The 23,969-nt window shown below is 43.6% G+C and overlaps 1 protein-coding gene across 1 annotated transcript in view; it reads right to left on the reverse strand.

Moving 5' to 3' along the window:
• Window positions 1–23,969, reverse strand: part of COLEC12 (collectin subfamily member 12) — a 116,834-nt gene that overhangs the window by 67,243 nt on the left and 25,622 nt on the right. Inside the window, exons 6-10 of the mRNA XM_047086885.1 lie at window positions 17,393–17,881; window positions 16,037–16,173; window positions 14,677–14,786; window positions 6,397–6,542; window positions 4,065–4,179 (exon numbers count right to left, since the gene is read on the reverse strand). Coding sequence (XP_046942841.1) covers window positions 4,065–4,179; window positions 6,397–6,542; window positions 14,677–14,786; window positions 16,037–16,173; window positions 17,393–17,881 — 997 coding nt within the window. The remainder of the gene's footprint in view (window positions 1–4,064; window positions 4,180–6,396; window positions 6,543–14,676; window positions 14,787–16,036; window positions 16,174–17,392; window positions 17,882–23,969) is intronic.

The following is a 23,969-nucleotide window of genomic DNA, read 5'->3' on the forward strand; positions in this document are numbered from 1 at the left end:
ATAATTATCACTGAGGTATAATTGACATACAAGGTTATATTAGTTTCAGGTATACAATATATTGATTTGGCAATTCTATACATTATTTAATGTTGTCTATGATAAGTATAATCATCTGTCACCATATGATGTTCTGACACTGTTACTGGCTATATTCCCTATGCTGTACTTTTCATTTTGGTGACTTATTTACATTATAATTGTAAGTTTGTACCTCTTAATCTTCTTTATCTATTTTGCCCATCCCTCCAAACCACCAATTTGTTTTCTGTAATTAAGAGTGTTTTTCTTTGTTCATTTGCTTTGTCTTTTAGATTCCATATAAATGAAATCATATGGTATTGGTCCTTCTCTGAATTATTTCACTTAACGTAATGCCCTCTAAGTCCATCCATGTTGTTGCAAACAGCAAGATTTCATTCATTTTTTATGGCTGAGTAGTATTCCTCTGTGTGCATGTGTGTGTGCCTCTCTCTCTCTCTCTCTCTCTCTCTATATATATATATATATGCATGCACACACACATCTTTATCTGTTTATCTATCAATGGACACGGAGTTGCTTCCATATTTTATCTATTATAAACAATGCTGCAGTAAACAGAGAGTGCATATATTTTTTCAAGTCAGTGCTTTCTTTTTCTTTGGGTAAATAGTAGTGGAATTGCTGGATCATATGGTAATTCTATTTATCATTTCTTGAGGAATCTCCACACTGCTTTCCACAGTGGTTGCACCAATTTACATTCCCAACACTGTGCACAAGTGTTCCCTTCTCTCCACATTCTTACCAACACTTGTTATTTCTTATCTTTTTAATGTTTATTTTTGAGAGAGAATGAGAGCAGGGAGGGGCAGAGAGAGAGAGGGGGTTTGAGGATCTGAAGTGGGCTCTGTGCTGACAGTGGATGCTTAACCAACTGAGCCACCCAGGTGCCCCTATTTCTTGTCTTTTTGATACTAGCCTGGCTATTCTGACTGGGGTGACGTGACATCTCCTGATGGTTTTGATTTGCATTTCCCTGATGATCAGTGATGTTGAACATCTTTTCATGTGTCTGCTGGCCATGTGCATGTCTTCTTTGGCAAAATGTCTATTCAGGTCCTCTATCCATTTCTTAGTCAAAAAATTTTTTTTTTGGTGCTGAGTTGTATAAGTTCTTTATAGTTTTTGTATATTAACCCCTTAGATATATTATTTGCAAATATTTTCTCTCATTTACTAGGCTTTTAGTTTTACTGATGGTTTCCTTTTCTGGCTCTTTAAAGGTGGGGATTCAGTTTCCTATTGCCCTCCAGCTTCCTGGGGTTTTAGCCCCACTGATGTGATGTCCCTCCCATTTTCAGTTAGTCATAGTTGGGGTTTGGTTTCCAACTACATCTCTGTCCTTCCTACCTTTTATGATGTGGCCTCCTATGATTAGTTATGAAAAGTCTGTTTTGCCACTTTTCAGGTTGTTTTCAGAGTTAAGTCACATGGTGGTAGCTGCTATCTTGGTGTGTCCTTGCAACAAGGTGAACTCAGGATCCTCTTACTCTGCCATCTTCCCTGGTGTTCCAGTTAGCATCTTTATGACCATTACTATGAGCACTTTATCAGGTGTATTACTTATTTTCATTTTATGAAGGTTTTCTTTCCCCTGAAGTTTTATCTTGTTCTTTTGTTAGGAATATTTTCCTCTGTTTCTTCATTTTGCTTGACTCTCTCTGTTGGTTTCTATGTATTAGAGGAAACAACCACCTCTCCCAGTCTTTTTTTTTTTTTAATTTAAAAAAATTTTTTAAAATTTAAATCCAAGTTAGTTCACATATAGTGTAATCATGATTTCAGGAACAGAATTTAGTGATTCATCATGAGCACATAGTGCTCATCCCAACAAGTGCCCTCCTTAATGTCCATCACCCATTTAGCTCATCCCCCCACCGAACTCCTCTCCAGCAACCCTGTTTGTTCTCTGTATTAAAGAGTCTCTCACAGTTTGTCTCCCTCTCTGTTTTTATCTTGTTTTTGCCTCCCTTCCCCTATATTCATCTGCTTTCTTAAATTCCATATATGAGTGAAATCATATGATATTTGCTTTCTCTGGCTTATTTCGCTTAGCATAGTACACTCTAGTTCCATCTACATTGTTGCAAATGGTAAGATTTCACTTTTTTTGATCACCGAGTAATGTTACATTGTGTGTGTGTGTGTGTGTGTGTGTGTGTGTGTGTGTGTGTATGTATATATATGTAGCACATCTTTATCCATTCATCAGTTGATGGACATTTGGGTTCTTTCCATACTTTGGCTTTGGTGATAGTGCTACTAGAAACCTTGGGGTGCATGTGCCCCTTCGAATCAGCGTTTTTGTATCCTTTGGATAAATATCTAGTAGTGCAATGGTTGGGTCATAGGGTAGTTATGTTTTTAATTTTTTGAGGAACATCCATACTGTTTTCCAGAGTGACTGCACCAGTTTGTATTCCCACCAGCAGTGCAAAAGAAAAAGAAAATTTCCTTTTCTCTGCATCCTTGCCAACATCTGTTGTTTCCTGAGTTGTTAATTTCAGCTATTCTGACAGGTGTGAGGTGTTGTGTCTCATTGTGGTTTTGATTCCTATTTCCCTAAGAATGAGTGATGTGGAGCATCTTTTCATGTATCTGTTAGCCATCTGGATGTCTTCTTTGGAGAAGTGTCTATTCATGTCTTTTGCCCATTTCTTCACTGGATTATTTGTTTTTGGGTGTTGAGTTTGATAAGTTCTTTATAGATTTTAGATACTAACCCTTTATCTGATACGTCATTTGCAAATATCTTCTCCATTCCATCGGTTGCCTCTTCGTTTTGCTGATTGTTTCCTTTGCTGTGCAGAAGCTTTTTATCTTGATGAGGTCCCAATAGTTCATTTTTGCTTTTGTTTCCCTTGCCTCCAGAAACATGTCTCGTAAGAAGTTGCTGCACCCAAGGTCAGAGGTTGTTGCCTGTTTTCTCCTCTAGGATTTTGTTGGCTTCCTGTCTTACATTTAGGTCTTTCACCAATTTTGAGTTTATTTTTGTGTATGGTGTAAGAAAGTGGTCCAGGTTCATTCTTCTACATGTCACTGTCCAGTTTTCCCAACACCATTTGCTGAAAAGACTGTCTTGATTCCATTGGATAGTCTTTCCTGCTTTGTCAAAGAATTGTTGGCCATATGTTTGTGGGTTCATTTCTGGGTTCTACTCTGTTCTATTGATATATGTGTCTGTTTTTGTGCCAGTACCATACTGTCTTGGTGATTACAGCTTTGTAATACAGCTTGAAGTATGGAATTGTGATCCCTCCAGCTTTTTCTTTTTCAACATTTTTTCTGGTTCCATACAAATTTTAGGATTGTTGTTTCTAGCTCTGTGAAAAATGCTGGTGTTATTTTGATAGGGATTGCTTTGAATGCATAGATTGTTTTGGGTAGTATCAACTTTTAACAATAGTTGTTCTTCCAATCCATGAGCATGGAATGTTTTTCCATTTCTTTTTGTCTTCTTTAATTTCTTTCATAAGCTTTCTACCTTGTGTAGGCAGACACACATTGGAAGTCAGACATTCAGGCAACAGTGTTTAAAATATGCAAATATATACAGTCCTGTGGGACCATGAGTATAAGGTCTGCTGGCCACCAGAGCCAGGTGATCTGGAGGTGTACCCTCAGTGGCAGTTGCAAAAACCAAGTCTCTACATGAGTATACAAGCTCCTTTCTGGGAGATACCAGTGGGCTTTCATGAGGCACAGGGAGAGTACAAAGTATCCCCCAGCCTCTGTTCCCTAGGAGCACCTCAGATGTGTGCCAAACCTGATAGGTTCCCTAGCCCACCACACATGTGTAAGAGCTGTCCTGGGTACCTAGCCCACCAGGAGATTCTGGTGCTCTGGAGCACAGCAGAGAGCATGGAGATAGTGACTGCCCTCTGAGGAGAGGTCTCTGGAAATGCTTACAATCAGTCCTTAGATACGTGCTTAATTATAAGCCTGTGCCTCCAGCTGCAGCCATGATGATAAGCTAACAGGCATCTTTCACAGATAGACTGAGCTTCTGGGACTGTTACCTGTTGCTGTGCCCTGGGGGTGGTCGCCGTTTAACAACTCTTTCTCTGTTGGTATAGTCCTGTGGGACCCATGTCCACTGATACCAAGTCATGTAGAACTGTCCCCTTGTGGCAGCTGCAAAAATTAGGGCACCAGACAAGGGTCTAAGCTCCTCTTTGGGAGACACCGATGAATCTGAGGGACTCTGAGGGAGAGGGCAAAGACTGAATCCACCAGCCTCTGTTCCTGAAGCACATATGTATAGGCTCCTAGATGTGTGCCAAACCAGAGGCCTGTTCCTTAGGCTCCTGGACAAGCAAATAGGCTTCTTTCACGGAATGACTGAGTGTCTTACAGCCTGCTGTCTGTGCAGTGTCCTGGGGCAGTAGTCTGTCAAGAATGGTCTGATTGCTACAGTCCCATAGAACCCAGGAACCCAAGTCTCCCCGGCCTCCAGAGCTGGGTGATCAAGGGCAGTGTCATGGGCAAAAACCAAGGCACCAGACATTTATCTAGGAGATACTGGTGCCGTGGAGCAAGGCCGAGGGAGAGAGTAAGGATGGTGCCTGTCAGGTCTCAGACAGTATTCCACCAGGCTCCTAGATACAAATGTTAAGTTAGATGCCTGCCCCCAGGCCTATGCTTTAATATAAGCAAATGAGCTTCTTTCATGTAAATTCTGGGTGCAGTTGACTGCCTGTGAGTTGGGCCGTGGGGTGGGTGAGTCCAAGTGTGCAGGCCCTTTAAGACCCCATTTCTCAGTTTGCTATAGCCTTGTGGGTCTCATGGATGCAAGCCCCTTTGGTTTTCAAAGCTTGAGGTTTGGGGGGCTTGTCTCTCTGGTGCAAGTCTTAAAACTTGGGGTACCGGATGTAGGGTTCTCCTCCGGAAGAAGCTCTGGGTTTTTTTTTTTTTTAATTTTTTTTTTTCAACGTTTATTTATTTTTGGGACAGAGAGAGACAGAGCATGAACGGGGGATGGGCAGAGAGAGAGGGAGACACAGAATCGGAAACAGGCTCCAGGCTCTGAGCCATCAGCCCAGAGCCTGACGTGGGGCTCGAACTCACGGAGCGCGAGATGGTGACCTGGCTGAAGTCAGACGCTTAACCGACTGCGCCACCCAGGCGCCCCAGAAGCTCTGGGTTTTGAGCTCCCCTCTGACTGAGGTGTCACTGTGCAGGAGGGTGGGATTTATGGCAAGATTGTGTCCCCGCCTCTCCTACCCGCTTCGATGTGGTTTTTGTTCTTGTTTGCCTCATGTGTAGCAGTTGCTCGGCCAGGCTTTAAGTTTTTTTCAGAGGCAGTTATTCCATATGTAGCTGTAGACTTGGTGTGTTTGTGGGACATGCCATCATGAATTGGAAGGGGTCATTTCTTGTTTAGATATTTGTAGTTGTCCCCTGTAACTGACCAGGCTGGGAGTTCTTTGTGAGTCTCAAGACCTGTGGCACTGGAGACTAGTGCCTGGTATTCAATAAATGTTGAATGGATGTATGGATAACTTGTGTCCTGGTTACTGTCAATAATGGTTTGAGCAAATGTATTTGAGGTTTTTGTTTACCACCACCGTTTTTATAAAGGCTTTATGAGATGTAATTCACATATAAATTTTACCCATCTAAAGTATACAATTCAGTGGCTTTTAGTATATTCAAAGATGTGTAAAATTTAGAAATATCTAATTTTAGAACATATCATCACCCCCAAAAGAAATCCATACTCATGAGGATTCACTCCTCATTCCCTCCTTCCCCCACCATAAATGTTTAAATCTAGGTCTGATGAAGAAAACTAAGGCACCCATTCTGAAAAGGGTCATGTATTAAATGAAACTTTAGATAGGTATCTTTTGTAATTAAAAAAAAAAAAAAAACAACGTATACACAAAAGGCTCTTAGTCTATACCCCCGAAAAGCTTCTAAGCTGATCTCCCTCTATTATCAGGCATAGCATCTGGCTCATAGTAGATGCTCAGTAAATACGCATGGAATTGAATGCTTAGTCACCTAAATTGTCCACGCATGAAACTATAAAACCGATGATAACACTGGTACCATATTTATTAACTGACAATATTATGAGATAGTGACCTAGAACAGTTAATCTGATATTTACTTCCTAGAAGTTAGGCACATTTATTAACTTGTTTAAACTCTCATGAAAACCCCACGAAGAGGATACTATTATTATTTCCCTAAGGTTAACGAGCTGCCCCACCGGTAAGAGGCAGAACCACAGGCTGTAGAACCTGACTGCAGAGTCCGCATTCAGAGCCCTTCTACTCCTCACATCTCACCCTTTGACAGAATATAAGCTGTGCAGCTCGCTCTTCAGTCCCCTTTCCTGCTTACCTGTCTCTCTGTCTTTTTCGCAAATGAAGTTATTGATGTCTTCACACTGGAAGTCATTCCACTGCCCAGCATAAATCAGCCCAGCACAGTCTTCTCCTGGCCCATGGCCATGACCCCAGTTATCTGGCTGTCCAGCTTTCCAATTTCTTTTAACAAAACAGAAATGGAGTGTCATTTGCAAGTCATGCAGAAGTTTTTTTTACCCAAGAGCAGCATATAAATATAAAAAACATAACTGAAGCCATGTCATTTGTCCTGGAATAAAAATACACTGTTTAAAAAGCTGTGCCTGCTCTTAGAATAAAAAGCAGCTGTTTTGCAGAGTGGTGTGTGATGCAGCATCTCCCTGTGGGCTTGTTATCTTTGAATGAAATCAACTCATTGAGCTGCTTCATCACAATGCTGAGGGAGTAAATCCTTCGGCAACATAGTTAGATGAGTAACTTTCCAGTGTGTACTGGAATGCTGACTTCTGGGCGTGTGTGAATATGTCTGTGTGTGAATATATATGCACGCTGAGGACATGATACACACATACACAGTCTCTCTCACTCTTATGGGAGCCCAGAGGGATCCTTGTGCATCTTGATTCCTTGCCTCTGACAAGTCAAAACATCACACAGAGAAAGTGAGGGACCGCCAATATACACATTTACGAGAATTTACAATTACAAACCCTTGGTTATGGGTTGTCTGGCTAAGCTGCAGATAGTTGACTGCTGTAGAAAGAAGTAGTAATTGAATCTTACTGAAAATGACTCAGACATTTCACTGCCTTTTTGGGGAGGGAAATTCTCAAAAACATATTTTCTTCAGGAGTTCACTGGGGGCTTGTTAACTTGGATGCCACAGCTTAAAATACCACTTTGTCAGAGTTCACTGTTCTTGATTGTCTTTCTGTGCAATAAATTAGTTGTGCTTCCAGGACTCAAAACTTGAGAGCTCAATTTTCTCTAAGAAGCAGGTTCTTGCACAGAAATTTGTGGTTACTGCCTGAGAAGACAAGCTTGCCTTGCGTGGAGGGTCTAAAAAAACATGTGCAGCAGAAGGCTCTTCCCATAAATGACTCACTACCCCATCAGCCACAGGGTGTCCTAGGGTAATCTGAGGATAGAGCCCATATTGCTCTACATCTTTTCACAATAGGATCAGTAAGACTAGAGGGCAGTGGGAAATGACAGGTGAAATTTACAATTAAAAGGTGGGGAAACAAGGCAGAATTGACTCCCCACACCATATAATTCATATATATGTAAAGGTATATAATATATAATATAAATATATATAAAATATATATATGTACACAGACATATATATGGATCCATATATATATATATATATATATATATATATATATGGATTTTTAAAAAATGTAAAGTGACCTCACTTAAATAAATCTAGTAATAAACAGATAATTTAGACAAAACCATCAACTAAAAAGAATAAAAATGGGATGATACTTAGGAGGGAGTATTAGAAATATTCATTCACACATTCACTCAACAGATATCCAGACAGTACCTACTATGTGCCAGGGATGATGCTACATGATGGCAGCACAGCATGTGGGTTAGGGTTGGGTTAGGGTTAGGGAGAATTCCCTCCCTCGGAGAACTTATGTAATAGGCAACAAACAAGTGAATTAAAAATCTCAGACTGCCGCGGTGATTGGGCCAAAGACAGACGAAGTTAGAAGGAAAAATAGTTTACTTTCACGTCTGCTTTTTTTTGTATATTTCCATCCACCCTGTAGGACCCTTCAGCAATGTCAACAATGCCTGAGCAGTTTGATCCTGTTGGTGTACATTTGGTTACTTTCTGTCAGTAACATGAAGGGGTTTTATTCCAATTTTGTTTATAGAATTTGAGGTCTGTAATTCCTGAATGTATAATGATGGGACATTTGATATTCTTTATCTCAGTTAATTGGGAAGCTGTATAAATAGGAGTTCTGAAAGAAGACCTGCTTAGTATTTTTCCCCTGCATTTACTTCAAGTTAAATAGATAAAAGGTTGGGGCGCCTGGGTGGCGCAGTCGGTTAAGCGTCCAACTTCAGCCAGGTCACGATCTCGCGGTCCGTGAGTTCGAGCCCCGCGTCAGATGGGCTGATGGCTCAGAGCCTGGAGCCTGTTTCCGATTCTGTGTCTCCCTCTCTCTCTGCCCCTCCCCAATTCATGCTCTGTCTCTCTCTGTCCCAAAAATAAATAAAAACGTTGAAAAAAAAATTAAAAATAATAATAAATAGATAAAAGGGATTTATAGACTAGACCAAAAGATAAGTTAAAGATAAGAGACAGCCTTTATCAGGGTGCCTGGGTGGCACAGTTGGTTGAGCCTCTGACTCTTGATCTTGGCTCAGGTCATGATCTCATGGTTTGGTTCCTGAGTTCAAGCCCCACATCAGGCTCTGTGCCGATGGTGCCTGATTGGGATGCCCTCTCTCCTCTCTGCCCCTCCCCCGCTTGTGTGCTCGCTCACACTCTCTCAAAATAAACAAACTTAAAAAAATTACAAAAAAGAGATAACCTTTATCACCATTCTCCATTATTTTTTAAGTCATTGGAATTCTCTGCATATGGTACTCAAGTTTTTCCTTTGGGACTAGAAGTAGAATGCAGTTCTGTGGGTATGAGTGTGTGACTTAGGTGATACTAGTGTGGATGGGCGATGGGGTAACCTGAAGCCAGGCTCCAGGGGGCAATTTGTCTTTCACCCAGTCTCAAAACATATCTTTGGAAAAGCCAAATCACATGGAGTGATTTGTAGCAAAACGCCCAAGCCTGCATGCTTGTCATTAAACAGAATAGAACATGTCAGATAAAGAGAGTGTATATAGTTTAGAGAAGAATTTCAGGTTACACCGCGCCTTAACTTCCTTTACAGGTAGATTCTGGAAAGAAGATGGCTGAAGGATGGGCCCCAAGTCCCTGAATCCCATATTATAATACATATCCCAACACACATTTGTACCTGGACAGCATTCTCTAAGTACTCCAGGGACCTTGGAAGCACTTGGACTCACTGCTCTTGTCAGCTGGAAACACACAAGCACATCAGCTAGTGGGTGTGAACTCCCTCACCCAGGGTTTTGGTTTCTCCTAATGGTGGCAGAGCACAAAGTCTCAATCTTGGGAATAGCCCCTTCCAACCTCACGACTTAGTACTTTCTCATCAACCACAAGACTGAGGCCTCATGGCCAAGAAACTTCTGCTGGTAAGAGCCTGGCCTCAAAGCAGGAAAATCTTAGTAGTGAGAAGTATTACTTTGCTGTAGAATGTTCTCCCGATACCAGGGTCTATATAGGTTTCTCTCTGGTGGCCTAAGCCAATGCCACTCTGACAGAAACATGAAGCGTCAACCAGAGTGAGTTTTCAGTGAATTAGATGACTTTGAAGGTTCCCTTCTGGTCTCCACCATTCTATGGCTCTACGGTCTAAAAGCACAATACGTAATATTATAACGGAACAGTCTACATGGACAGAGGCAACCCAGGTTTTATCTTTGCAATGCAGAGATGAGAGTGTTACACATAACAGCATATTCCCACCAAATGAGGTTCTGCTCAGGGGACTAAGAAGTGGACAAGAGGAATAGAGGAACTTCAAGTGTGTTTTGGGAAACCCTCAGGAAGATACTCACATCTTTGGTGATCTAAGTAAGGTGGGCAACAGCAAGCAGAGCGCGCTGGAAAAGGCCTTACAAGGCTCCCTTTCGGTTGTGCTCTGGGCCAAGTCAGTGGGCAGAACCTACATGCCACTTGTGTCTGATTCCTGCACTTGTACCAGGCAGCCTCTGTAAACGGTGATGATCTCTGCCAAACAACGTACTTGCATGTATTACATCCAGAGTAGAAAGATCAGCTTTGATGTGTTCCTAGGCTCACTGATCCTTTCTTTCATGTGTCTGTGTTCTGATTCACTGCTTTCCAGTCATTATTGTTTCCTTCCTTCTACTTATTTTGGGATTGACTTGCTTTTCTTCTACCCACATAAAGTGGAAGCTTAGATCATGGATTTTCAACTTAAAAACTTTTTTTCAAGGGCTCCTGGGTGGCTCAGTTGATTACGACCTGGCTCAGCTCAGGTCATGATCTCATGGTTGGTGAGTTTGAGCCCCACATCAGGCTGTCTGCTTTCAGAGCAGACCCCGCTTTGGATCCTGACTCCCTCTCTCTGCTCTAACACAGCTCACGCACATGCTCCTTCTCTCTCAAAAATAAACATTAAAAAAAATAAAAAACTTTTTAAAAAAACATGAGTACTTTAGAGGAGTCTAAACACTGTTTTAACTGTATAAATTTTGATATGTTATATTTTCATTTTCTTTGAAACATTTGCAAGTTTCCTCTCTGATTTCTTCTTTGATCCATGGGTTATTAAGATGTGTGTTCTTTAATTTATAAATATTTGACAATATTGCAGATATCTTTTTTGCTGTGATTTCTAATTTAATTTTGTCAGAGAACATACTCTGTATAATTTCAGTTCTTTTTAAATGTATTGAGACTTGTGTGATGGCCCAGCATATAGTTTATCTTGGTGAATGTACCGAATGTGCTTGAGAAGAGTGCATTTACAGCTCTTGGGTGAAACAGTCCATAAACATCAATTAAGTCAAGTTAGTTAATAGTGTCCATCATATCCCTACTGATTTTTCTACTTATTTGCTCTATCAATTACTATAAGGAGAATGTTGAAATCTCCTTTGAAGCCCCACTCTTTGCTGTGTCCACATTTAGGGTTGGTGTGTCTATTTTCTTGATTGTGACATGGTCCTGGAAATCAGACTTTTTTTTACATGAGCAGCAACATGTCTCACTCATTGTTGCCTCTGTACTCTGGAAAAGATCCTCTAGGCCAGCACAGAGGCTGGCTCACAGTGGACTCACCAGGATAATTCACTGAATGTTGACATAGGACTATGGCCCTGGATTCTAATCTCCAGTCAGGGTTTGATGCTGGCCAGGAAAGAAGTTTTCACAGTTCTGTGGTGAAATGAAAAGGACAACTGTGTGTATGTTTGTGTGTGTGTGTGTGTGTGTGTGTGTGAGAGAGAGAGAGAGAGAGAGAGAGAGAGATAGAGAGAGATGGCCAAGTGTCTTCTTGGAAAGGACTATAGACTTGGTTTTTTAATACCAAGATTTGTTGATAGGCAATTTTTAAAAAACATGTCCTTAAGTGGCAAATAAAATGTTGGCAACGTATTTCAGCCCTCCATTCTTTCCCTTGGAATTATATATGAGTGTGGACCCAAAGCATCTGGGAAACTGTCCTGGGCAGCATCCGGAGCCACCACAGATTGAGGCAGGTCATATATTTTATTAGAAATAAATCTTAGTGCAGGTGTGTGTATGACCCAACCCTTTAGCATCTAGCATCCATTCCATGTTATTACCCTTGCTTTTTGTCCTTTTTTTTTTTTTTTTTTTTTTTTTCCAGCAGTCTTTGTCAACTAGGTCTCAGCATAAAAATGGAGGTGGGGCGGGGGTGGGTAGGCAACAGGCAGGGAGAACCTTTTATCTCTTGTCTATTTCCACTTCAACAGTACCACAAACACCTGAAACAATTTCAAAAGGGCTGTGAGAGTGAGGGTGTGAAGCTGTGTGTGTTGGAGGAAAATGGTAAGAGGACATCTAGGAGACATGATTGATTCTTCTGCAGCCTGGGCAAGGCACAGGTTGTGCCTTCACAACCCTGGTGTGGGATCTGAGTGAGATAACTATGTGTGACATCTGAGTAAGGATACGGTAAAATACATAAATGCTAGGTAGTGTTATTCTGCAATTACTGACTAGTATGAAGATAGTTGAAATTATGACAATAATAGTGATAATACTGATACTAGTAGGTGACATTTCTTGAGCACTTCCCATGAACCAAGTACTGAACTAAACGCTTTATATACATAATCTCATTTAATTTTCACAATACCAAAATAGGTCCTTCTGTAATACTCACTGCCAGGTGAAGACATGAGATTTCACATGGTGGAGTAACTGGCAGCTACGAATGCCACGTCAAACCCTGGAACCCAGACCTCACTGCATTGGCTCTTTTTCTAGTTTGAGCAGTGTTTATTATTCTATGTCAAATTAAATTAGCCTTCCATTATTGAGGCCTCATAATATGTCTGCCTAATTTATTCTTGCTTTTAAAACTTGATCCTGGGGACTTTTCACGTACTACATATGTGTTCCTCTGGGTGGAAAACGAGAAGTGCAGTGTGTGCTGTGGTTAGGGTCAGAAGCCAAGGCTCTCAGGAGGCTCCAGGGTGGCTGTGGCTGGGGAGGAGTTCCCAGCAAGGTGTCTGATCATCTAATCCCTCTCAGGTCCCAGGTACTGACACTGGTGCTCTCCTCCCAGTCACCAAATTCCTGCTGGAGCCCAGGGAAGAGGAGAAAAGTTCCCCTTTGGGAGAGTTGGCACAGACAATAATGCTTCAGCTCAATCCATCCCATATGGGCCAATCTAGTTTTTTTCTTGGAGGAAGGCTTAAGATTGAATTTCTCAGTGAGTCTAACCCAGACCTTTTATGCACTTATAGCTGTGAGGAAAGTGGAGAAGGCTGATTTTTTTAAAGCTTGCCCCACCCTTTGTAATGTTTATTTATTTTTGAGAGAGAGAGAGTGTGAGCAGGGGAGGGACAGAGAGAGAGGAAGACACAGAATCTGAAGCAGGCTCCAGGCTCCAAGCTGTCAGCACAGAGCTCAATGTGGGGCTCAAACTCACGAACCCCAAGATCATGACCTGAGCTGAGGTCGGATGCTTAACTGACTGAGCCACCCAGGTGCCCCTAACTTTGCCCACCCTTAAAAAAAAACAAAAGATCCTGGCACTCCTGTCTGTTGAAGACAAGATTTATGCTTTATCCTCTAAAGGGAGATGCCTTCCATCTCCACCGCCAACCCTCCCAACTGTTTCGCGTCTCCTGAGTACATCTCTGCCACGCTGGGTGCTCAGGGTGGCTGTCAGCCAATTCCCCGAGCGCCAGGGTGTGGCATAGCTTCCTCTCCCCCAAGGACAGGTGCAGAGGGAGCCGACAGGATATCTGTCAGGCCAGCAGGCAGAAAGCCATTTGCCCTGTGGGCACTGTGAGGCTCGCCTTCCGAGCAGACCTAAAACCTTCTCATGTTCCATCTTAATGTTTGGTCACTGTTTTGTAAAGAAATGGCCTTACTCAGGTTTCTACCTATATCCTCTAATCCTGGTCCCGTGGAAGATTTAAAAGTACAAAGCGAAGCTGCCTGTCTACCTGTGCACAGGCACACAGAAACATTTTAAAAACTGTCACTGGCTTCTCCACCGCCTCTGGCCCCTGCTTCTCCTCCTTGACAGCTACAGGCTCGGCCTCAATACCTCCGACACCATCTTAGTCCTGAAACACCTCACTGTCTCCTTCCTGGGTGCCGTGGTCACTGCTGTCTCCAAACCAAGCCTGCTTGAGCCTCTGCAGGTCTGCCTTCTCTTCTCCAGCACGAATAACCACAGGAAAGGCTGGTTATTCGGAGGTGAGTTTGCATAAATTCTGCTCCATGTGGTGCAGCTTGTTGCCTATTTTCACATCCATTAGAGGCAAGACAGGAGTTGGAAGAAGTGAAATTCAGATTGGTACAATTCAGCCACCATATGACCCTTGGGCAGGATTAGGGAAGGAGCTGACATGACAGCCCCGGGATTGAATTAGGGGCACAGAAGTCCCCATGAGCCTGGGAGTCTGAGCAGGTTTTATAAAGGGCTTCCATTCTTTGTCGCTGCCTTTACAGAACTCAGGTCACACTGGACTTAAAACACACACCTTTGTTCACGGTGCACCTGTCATAAACTTGTAGTTCATAATCATACTCTGGTCAGAAGCCCCGCTGGGGTCAGGGGCAGTGATGGTGTTATCCTTAAGGGAACTCCCAGCTCTTGTCAGGAACAGGGCTGGGGCAAGTTCTGATCGTGCCTGAAGTAGTCTGGGCTTCCTTATCCTTCAGAGCACCATTTAGGGAGAACACCTCAGTCCAAGTACCATACTGTGAGCTTTTATGAGTCTCTGATTTTTTTTCCCCATATAAATGAAAAAAATTCACTCCATGAAAAGAAAAAGGAACCTTATGTTATAGCACAGTGATTCTCAAGCACACGTGGAAATACACAACACTTGTACCAGAAGCCTCAGTGTGAGGGGCATCTAGGGCATCGGTGGTTAAAGAAGAAACTGCAGGGGGTCAGGCAAAAGGTGAAAAACAAGAGCAGCCCAAGTCTTCCCAGGGATCTGGAAGGCTCTGAGCACTCACTTGTACTCTGGAGACGTCCCATCCAGCCACTTCCATTCATTTTCGTGCTCCGAGTCTGTGAGACCGATCCAGTGGCTGTCTCTTCCTACTATCTGCTTTTTTATCCATTGCTGAAAAACAAAACAGTGACAATGTGTTATTATTTTGGGGTCACACATACCTGGGGGAATTCCCCTGTCCCCTGCAGCATTTGGGGGAAAAAAGGACATTTAAAAGAGGATGATTGTTAGAGCACACACATGCTTCTGCTCTCTTTTTTACTGCACCTGTTTTGTTTTGCAGTGCTTTGGGACTTTGACACTTTCTCCTCTTATAAGTTTGTAAGTAACATTTATGGGACGCTTTTTCTCTTGTAAATCACCCAGACAACTCAATGAATCCCACCAGGCTCCATCCCTCTCCATCAGCCGTCGCTCCCATGTTCTAATACTACTAACAACCGTGGCATTATTGAGCTCTTCCTTCGGCCACGTCCCACGTCCAGTGTGTCACATGCCACATGTCTTTAAGCCTTCACAGCAACCTATGTAACCAAGATAGTAAGTAGCTGGGCTGAGATTAGACCCAAGTCTACACAGTCTAAAGCCCAGGCACCTGACTGGATGCTCATTCCTGGCCAGTTATTGCAGGAAACATCTGTTTTCAGGGTTGTGTCTGCTGGAGATACTTAGGGAAAAGGAAGGAGGCCACTGGAACAGTGTGGCACCAAAGCCCATTGGCATGGTTGCTAGAGGGACCTCAGTTTCAGTCTCAGCTCTGCATTACTTTTTAATCCCATAAATAAAGCCACTAAACCTTGTGGGGCCTCAGTTTTCTTATCTGTAAAAAGGGGATAATAATACCCCTAGGTTCTAAGGTTGTTGTGAGGTGTAAAGGAGAAATGCCTTGTACTGTGCCTGGCACACAGTAGGGGCTAGGGAGTAGTCAACATCGTTATGTATGGGCTCTACCCCGTGGTCTTCTCTGCTCTTCCTGACCCTGCTGAAGCCACAGATATGGTCCCTTGCACCTGCCCCTACAGTGTTCATGCCCCTTTGTTTCTCTCTCCACAGGTGTTTGATGCCAGCCTGCAGGCTTCTATTCCACATTACAGCTCTTTTGACAGCCACCAGAGGCGGGGTTTGGGGGGAGCCACAGATCTCCGGCTTAATAACGCAGTATCTTCCAGGTATGAAGAGGACAGAATTCCCGTGCCATGAATGTTTCTTGTCACTGGATAAAGCCCAAATCTCCAGAATGCAGCCTTCTGTGTTTATGTGACTATAGATTCTTGATATCTTCGAATCCCCAGTAAGCATGCAATTTCCAGATGTAAACTATCCTTAAATTATAGTTTTCTCCAAGTATGCTGCAAACATACCTGTTCCTCTCTTGTGTTTATGAAAACAAGATGTGAAGACTTGTCTTCACAGAAAAGTTTTGCATCCTCGAAAATGTCTTTCTCAACCGAAAAATAGTAGCATTTGTCTGTGAAGTTCTTCCAGTGAGGTGGGCAGCCTAGGAATGCAAATGTTTAAGATTATTAATTAGGGGCGCCTGGGTGGCTCAGTCAGTTAAGTGGCCGACTTCAGCTTGGGTCATGACCTTGCAGGTCATGAGTTCAAGCCCCGCTTTGGGCTCTGTGCTGACAGCTCAGAGCCTGGAGCCTGCTTTGGATTCTGTGTCTCCCTCCCCCTCTGCCCCTCCCTGGCTCATGCTCTGTCTCTGTCTCTCAAAAAATGAATGAACATTAAAAAAAAATTTAAAAAATATTAATGAAAACCCAAACACACACGAAGCACTATGCCTTTCCTCAGTTATATGTCAGAGGCCATGGCTTTGGCCTCACTTCCCTCACAGGCCAGGAGTGAGCAGTTCCAGCATCTGTGTGTGAGCCTGTGACTGCCCTTGACAGACACCTTGGGAGCTAAGACTGGTCCAGGAGGGCAGGCCACAGAGCACACAGTAGTCAAACCTACGTAGCCTGGAAAATTATTTTTGCTGGGTCTTAGTTCCTCTGTGTCTGGATTAGTATTTACAGTGACAGAAACAACAACAAAAGGCAATGCAGATGTTCCACATCAGTCTGGAGTCACATGGAACTAACCAGCAACTAGATGGGAGCACCCAGAACCAAAACTGGGCTTGTGGAGCTACAAGGATGACCAGAGTCATGCTTAAGGAAATCAGGTGGAACTGGGTGTTATTCAAAGGAGAGAAAAATAGGCTTGGTTGATAACCAAACACTGAGGGTTTTGCCAAGTTAGCAAAATTTAGTAAGCAAATTTAATAATTATAAAAAAACTAGAAGCACCATAACACCTTCTCGAAACAATGAAATCTGGGCTTTAGTAACAAAATTCCATCTACGTAGTTACTGAGGAATGTCTATCCCCCAGATTGAAGGGCATAAAATGAGAACAAAATGGGTGGGGGGTAGCCAGCCTCAGACTGTCACAAAGGAAATGTCTGGGGACGCATTTGTCCCTGAGGGCTTGACTTAGCTAAACAAACAAGTGCTAGAGAACCTGATAGTGTTTAGAGAGAAACACATATGCCTGAGTGACACTGCCTGGTGCAGAGGCCTGTGAGAGCAACGGGGTCCATGCCTGCCCACGTGGTGCCTTCAATGCCAAGAGAAGTGGGGTGTGGGTAGCATACGGGCTGCATGCTGGGGGCTGGGCACAACCCCACACAGTGCCCTTGACCCTGGTTGTGAGGGAGGGCTCAGACTTACCATTGGCCTCAGGTGCAGAGGTTGGCTCATTCTGTAGGGCCAGGGGCATCGCTGCCCCTGATGGGCCTGGGGGGCCAGGGGGACCCTTCGGGCCTGGCATGCCTGGCACCCCAGGCAAGCCTGGCAGCCCCCGAGGTCCAGGCACCCCCGGCTCTCCCACGGTGCCCTGCAATCCCTGGAAGCCAGGAGGGCCCTGAGGGCCAGGGAGTCCATCCTTGCCTGGTGGGCCTGCGGGGCCTGGGTCTCCGCTGGGGCCCTGAGGGCCAGGCTTCCCAGGGGATCCACGGGAGCCTTTGGGGCCCTGCAAGCCTTTGGAGCCTTTGCCTCCACGCTCTCCAGGGGGGCCAACTGGCCCAATTGGGCCCCTCTCACCAGCGGGGCCGGGTGGACCAGGCTCTCCCTTCTCTCCTTTTTGTCCTTTGTTGCCAGTGGGACCAGGGGGTCCCTGCTGTCCTCTGTCGCCTTTTGGACCCCTGGGGCCAGGAGGACCTAAAACATAAAAAAAATGTACATGGCATGAACAAAAATCCATTGTGAGTGATAGTGAAGAATTTATCTTATAAAATATCTAATTAAAAAAAATCTAGACATATAAAATATATTCATTAAAGGACTGCTTCTTGTTTCACTCTACTGTTGTCGATGATATTTTTTTCAAACAAAAAGGTTTCTTAACTAAGCTCACCCTTTCTGCTCCAAGCATTTAAAATATATTTTTTTTAATTTTTTTTTTTTTCCTGTTTTTGAGAGAGAGCAAGCAAGCGCACAGGGGACGGGCAGAGAGACAGGGAGAGAGAGAGAATCCCAAGCAAGCTCCATGCTGTCAGCCCAGAGCCCGACGCGGGGCTCAAACCCATGAACCATGAGATCATGACCTGAGCTAAAGTCAGATGCCCGAACGACTGAGCCACCCAAGCGCCCGGCATTTAGAATGTATCTTAACGGCACACAACCCTCCAGTATCCACTGATGTTTTAGGGGGAGGCACAGCTCCACGCCAACAACCACAGCAGTGACTCACACCATTCACCTGGGCCCCCCTTAGTCGTCTGGGACTGTTCCATCACCAGGAGAAAAGCAGTGCAAGTTGGGATGGGGATTCTCTCCTACTATTTCCTCTTCTTTTCATAGAGTTGAATGAAATATCCCATCCAATGTTGAGAGGCACCATTCTGCTAATTCATCCTCACCAAGTGGCAGCCTCTCCTCTGACACCTCACTCCCGCCCTCCTGGCCCCTCTGCCAGTGCTGCAGGGATGCTGCTGCCCTTGAGGCTGAGCCTTGCTCACCTGTGGAACAGCTCAGAGGGTCTCTGGGGGAAAGTGTTCTACAAGCTGGGCTAAGTGTCATTTTCCCCAGTTTGTTAGTCTAATAATGCAAATAGGGCTGTGGGCTACAGAAAAAAATAGGCGACCATCTAATTGGGCAAGGGAGAGGAAAAACAACAACAACATTTTTCCCCCAAAGGAAGAAGGCAAATATCTGCTCATCCCTTGTCATCCTAGAGATGCTCACACAACCTGGGATTGTTTTGTTTTCTGTAAATTCTTAGAGGTGACAGGGAACTGCACACAAACATACCACAACCAGGATTCATATGGTGACTTGACAGTTTTTGAGCTAGTTTCACATACATTATGTCATCTGAACTGTATCTATGAGATTATATTCCCAGAGCACATTTGAGGACGTGTAGGGCCAGAGACACCAAGCTCTTATTCCATGCTAGCTCCTCAAGACAGATCTATCCAGGAGAATGAGACATGAACAGTTACAGTCTAGTGGTGGAGCTGGGATGGTAATTCCTGTCTTCTCCTTGCAATGACTGTATCTAGGAGGACACTATTCTCAAATATTCTACTCCCTGGAACTTTTGAGTGTCTGAGATCTCACTGTTCTCTATGTGAATAAGTAAAAGAGATCCACACTCATTCTTTCCATAGAAATGGAAAGCCTTTCAGGCTGGATGGGCAGAAGTGCTGGGGAGAGGGAGAGTAGATAGGCCTCCCACCCTATGTTTTTCTTGATCCCCTTACCCCACTCCTCCCCCACCAGCTGGTCAGGACAGAACACTGAAGCAGGCCTCCCCGCCTCAAGGGGGAGGGGGCGTCTCTCTGCCCCACTCCCCTCTCTAGGCCTTGATGGATGTCCACTGTACCCTCATATTATCCATTGCCCTAACTAGCCCACCCATCTCTGTTCTCCCTTAGCAAGAACCTTGGCTCTGGACTCAGCTTTCCTCATTTAAGGTACTCATGATGTTGCCCTGGATTGACTGGCAGACCTACTACCAAGCTGTAAGAGAGTTCATGCTAATGGTTAGGACTAGCTTCAGTGTGTTTTTTTTGAGAACCCTTTCTAGGGGTCTTTCTCATCTGCTTGAGAAGACTTTGTAATGAAGAATTTTCTCTCCGAACCCAACTCACTGACTTTTGCCCACCAGCTCCTATTGGCTGCTCTCCATCACTAGCTCTCCTGGCCCTTATTTCCATCTTGTAGTTGGACAGTCCATTATCTCTGGGATGTCCTGCCAGCACCTCCAACCTGACATGTCTAAAACTGACCTTATCACCTCTTTATTGTTTATGCCCTTCTTCCATCATCCCTCATCCTACATCATCACAACCACCTCTTCCCTCTGTCCTTCATCATGACCCAGTGTGGGGGTTCTCTTTTTGGCAGATTTTTATAGTATCCTCTATAGTAACTGCTCTTCCTACCTTTGATTCCTCTCCATTCATTCCACTCTGTATCTTTCCCACATTTGTCCCACAGCTCTGATCTCCACTTGCCCTAAAATATTTTGTCCCCACTACCTGGTCATGTGGTATTAAATCAGGGTTTTCATGACCTGGTCTAACATGTCTTTAGTCCATCCTCCTCTGCACTTCTGCATATCTCTTCTCTTAAAATTGCCTCTGCTCATATCCATCTGGAGAACTGTCATCCACCTACCACGTAATCCTCCCAGGTGGAAGTTTTTCCTCTTTCTCTAATCTTTTAGTACTTGTTTGTTCTTTGAGAACACTTCTCCGTCTAGCAGCTAGCAGTGTCTGGTGTATAGTCCTTATTCAGACAGTGTTTATCAAACCAATGTGCATCACAGATCTAAATGCCTAGCATGCTGATGCCAACAGTTTGGGCCCCAGGAGAGACCAGAAGGGAGAGATTTTGGGGGAGTAGCGATTTGCTTGGTGCCCCTTACCTTTCTAAGAAGTAAAGCTCCACTCAGTCTATGTATCAGGATGCTCCTGGCTGCTGCTACGGAATGGTCCTGGGGAGATCTTTCTTGACTCTACACACATTTAAGAATTGATCCAGTAGTCTCTTCATCTGCAATCTGTGGGTTTTTTTTTTCTTTTTAAGCTGAGGAGGCTCTTGGAATGTATTAGTAAAGATAGAGAAGGTGGATTTTCATTGTCAAATCGATCTTCTGTAAAAAAGTATCTTAGTTCCTTTGTGTGGTTGAGAAATAGTGCCCTAGAGATTAATAGTGGGGATGGTGGTGTGTGCATTCATTCCTCCATAATGGATGTAGTATTATGGAAGGTTCTAGCGGAACAATACTGACAAATAGGCCAAGACAACAACAACAAAATTCTAATTTAGTTAGAATAATAGCAAAAATAAAAGTAGCTTTTCTTCTCACCTGTTTCTTTTTATGGTCTATGTTTAGACTTTAGAAATCCAAATAATGAAGAGGTTTTTTTGGGGGGAAATTCAAGTGCTTTAGATTCTTTATTCTTTATTCCTTATTCTCCTTATGGGTTTTGCCAACAATTAGTGTTTCTCAATCACTCACAACTGGGTTTGGTACTATACTTGCAGGTTATGGGAAATGGGTTTACCCATGCCCATGGAATAGTGACTATTCTGGGACTTGTCTTCCTGACATGACAGGGAGTTATATTTCTTCCAGAACACCTTCCTCTTGTTTCTAACAGAACTCTGAAGACACACAACTCTCTACTCCTCTCCGGGTATGAATCCGAGACCTTCCTTATGTAGGATGACAGCTTTTCATTAATCTTATTTCTCTCTGAGGTTGGGTGGGTTTATTATGGTGTTTAGCTATTTCCCTCTGAAGTGCTTCTCAAATGTCCCCACTCACTCCACACAAAAGTTGTGGCTTATTTTAAGAATGGCATCAAACATGGATCCCACAGTCAGTGCAAAATATCAGCAGGTGCTAACTTCTAGATCTTGGGAAGAAAGGGAAAAGATGTGAATATGCAAGGTTTTGCCTCTGATATAAAGGTCGAAAATCTCTTTTTAAAAAATATTTATTTTTGAGAGAGACAGAGCATGAATGGGGGAGGGGCAGAGAGAGAGAGGAAGCCACAGAATCTGAAACAGGCTCCAGGCTCCGAGCTGTCAGCAAAGAGTCTGACATGGGGCTTGAACCCATGAACCTTGAGATCATGACCTGAGCTAAAGTCGGATGCTCAACCAACTGAAGCACCCAGGCAAATTTTTTAATTTTATTTTTAATTTATTTGAGAGAGAGAGTGGGGGAGGGGCAGAGAGGGAGAGAGAGTCCCAAGCAGGCTCCGTGCTGTCAGTGCAGAGCCTGATGTGGAGCTTGACCTCATGAAACCGTGAGAACATGACCTGAGCCAAGATCAAGAGTTGGATGCTTAACTAACTGAGCCACCGAGGCACCTTGAAAATCTTATTTGTGATGCATTTCCCAGCTGGATTAGAATGAAAACTGAATTTTTTACAGGAATTGCTACATTTCTCTTAATAAGACAAGGTTGAATATCAATGACTGTGGATAAACTCCTGACAAGCACAGTGTTATCGATTTCTTCATCCATAGCTGCCCCAGCCTTGGGAGAAAACCATCATGACACTAGAGCAGGAAGCTGGCACTCTACCTTCCAATGCTGGGCTAAGTAAAAATGTACTCTATGTGTTCCATATGTAAGAGGATTCATTCATATACTTAAGTATTCAGTAAGACCATACTTTGCTCACTAAGAACTAAAATTTCCAACTTGTTTCTTTTCAAAAATTACTGAGGAAAAAAAGCTAAAACCACTGGCTACCTGTAAAATAGCCATACTGGCTACCCGTAAAAAATAGATTATTAATGCCAGGGGTATATCTTCTTCTAGGACCCGGGATGCTAGCATCAAATATTAGTATCTGGACGATCCCAAGCTTTTAGGTCTTACTTGAATCTTTAATTGGGCAGCTGCTGAAATGAAAAGAAGATGAAATAAAAGACAAGTCACCCCTAGTGCCTTAAAACCACAACAGTGAGATAAATGACCCAGGATTATTTATGAGCTTGGGCAGTAACAACTTGTGTTCAGAGTCGAGAATGTGGTAAATGCTACATGTGGAAGCAGATGTGATGTCCCCCTTCAGAAGCAAATTTGAGATTTGCTTTCAAGACCAAGTGAGTGGGTCCCTGGCTCAAGATTCTGAAATGCCGGAATACCCAGGTTGCTGGTAAAGCCATTGCAAAGCTCCAGAAATGCCTGAATATGACCTAGACCAGATCTTTGAGCAGCCTGTGTTTTACTGCCAGCAAAACATCCTCCCTGTTCCCCACCCTCCAGAATTGGGAGCCTTGAACACCTGAATCCTCTAAACAGTTTAAATGTTTTTTTTTTTTTTTAACGTTTATTCATTTTTGAGACAGAGAGAGACAGAGCATGAACGGGGGAGGGTCAGAGAGAGGTGAGACACAGAATCCGAAGCGGGCTCCAGGCTCTGAGCTGTCAGCACAGGGCCTGACACGGGGCTTGAACTCACGGACCGCGAGATCATGACCTGAGCCGAAGTCGGACGCCCAACTGACTGAGCCACCCAGGCCCCCCAAAACAGTTTAAAGAGGACAGAGTAAATTTACATCACTTTGCTGTTTCTGCTTTGGAAACCAAACTGCAGGCCCTGAGGAGGACCAGCCCTGTGTCCTACCCCTGAGAGAAGTTTCCAATTTGTTTTCCAATAAAGCAGAAAGTAGAGAAACCACTTCAATTCTTACTGTCCTACAAGATTTTGGAGATTTCATTTTAGAACCTCTAGTGGTAAGGTTAGAAGATAGAGAAAACTAGTCGTATAATCTGAGACATTTTTTCTTCTCATTTTTTTAAAATATGAAATTTATTTTCCAGTTGGTTTCCATACAACACCCAGTGCTCATCCCAATAGGTGCCCTCCTCAATGCCCATCACCCACTTTCCCCCACCCCCCATCAACCCTCAGTTTGTTCTCACTGACGTGCTTTAAAAGTACTTGTTTGAGGAAATTTAAAAGATATTATTTGGCAATAATTTTGAAAAATAATTTGATTCTTAACCTCATGTTTAAGACAGGCTTCTGGAAAGCCACAGAAGCTCCCTCTCCACAAATATACCCTTGTCCACAGGGTATATTTAAACCACCATTTCTCACCAACTGGCCACAGTTCTGTTTCTATGCCCTCAAATGCCTGCTCTCAAAGGTCCTCAGACAAGCAGTCTTCTTTGAGGAAGCATGACAAGAATGGCAGTTGGCAATGAGAGAAATTGAGGCCTCCTGCCTGATCCATTCAGCCTTCCTACGTATCTGTCAAGGTCCAGCT

Source organism: Lynx rufus, unplaced genomic scaffold (genome assembly GCF_022079265.1).
Source record: "Lynx rufus isolate CCGP_SWC_20201006 ecotype Redwood Valley unplaced genomic scaffold, mLynRuf1.p SCAF_22, whole genome shotgun sequence".
Classification (NCBI taxonomy): Eukaryota; Metazoa; Chordata; class Mammalia; order Carnivora; family Felidae; genus Lynx; species Lynx rufus.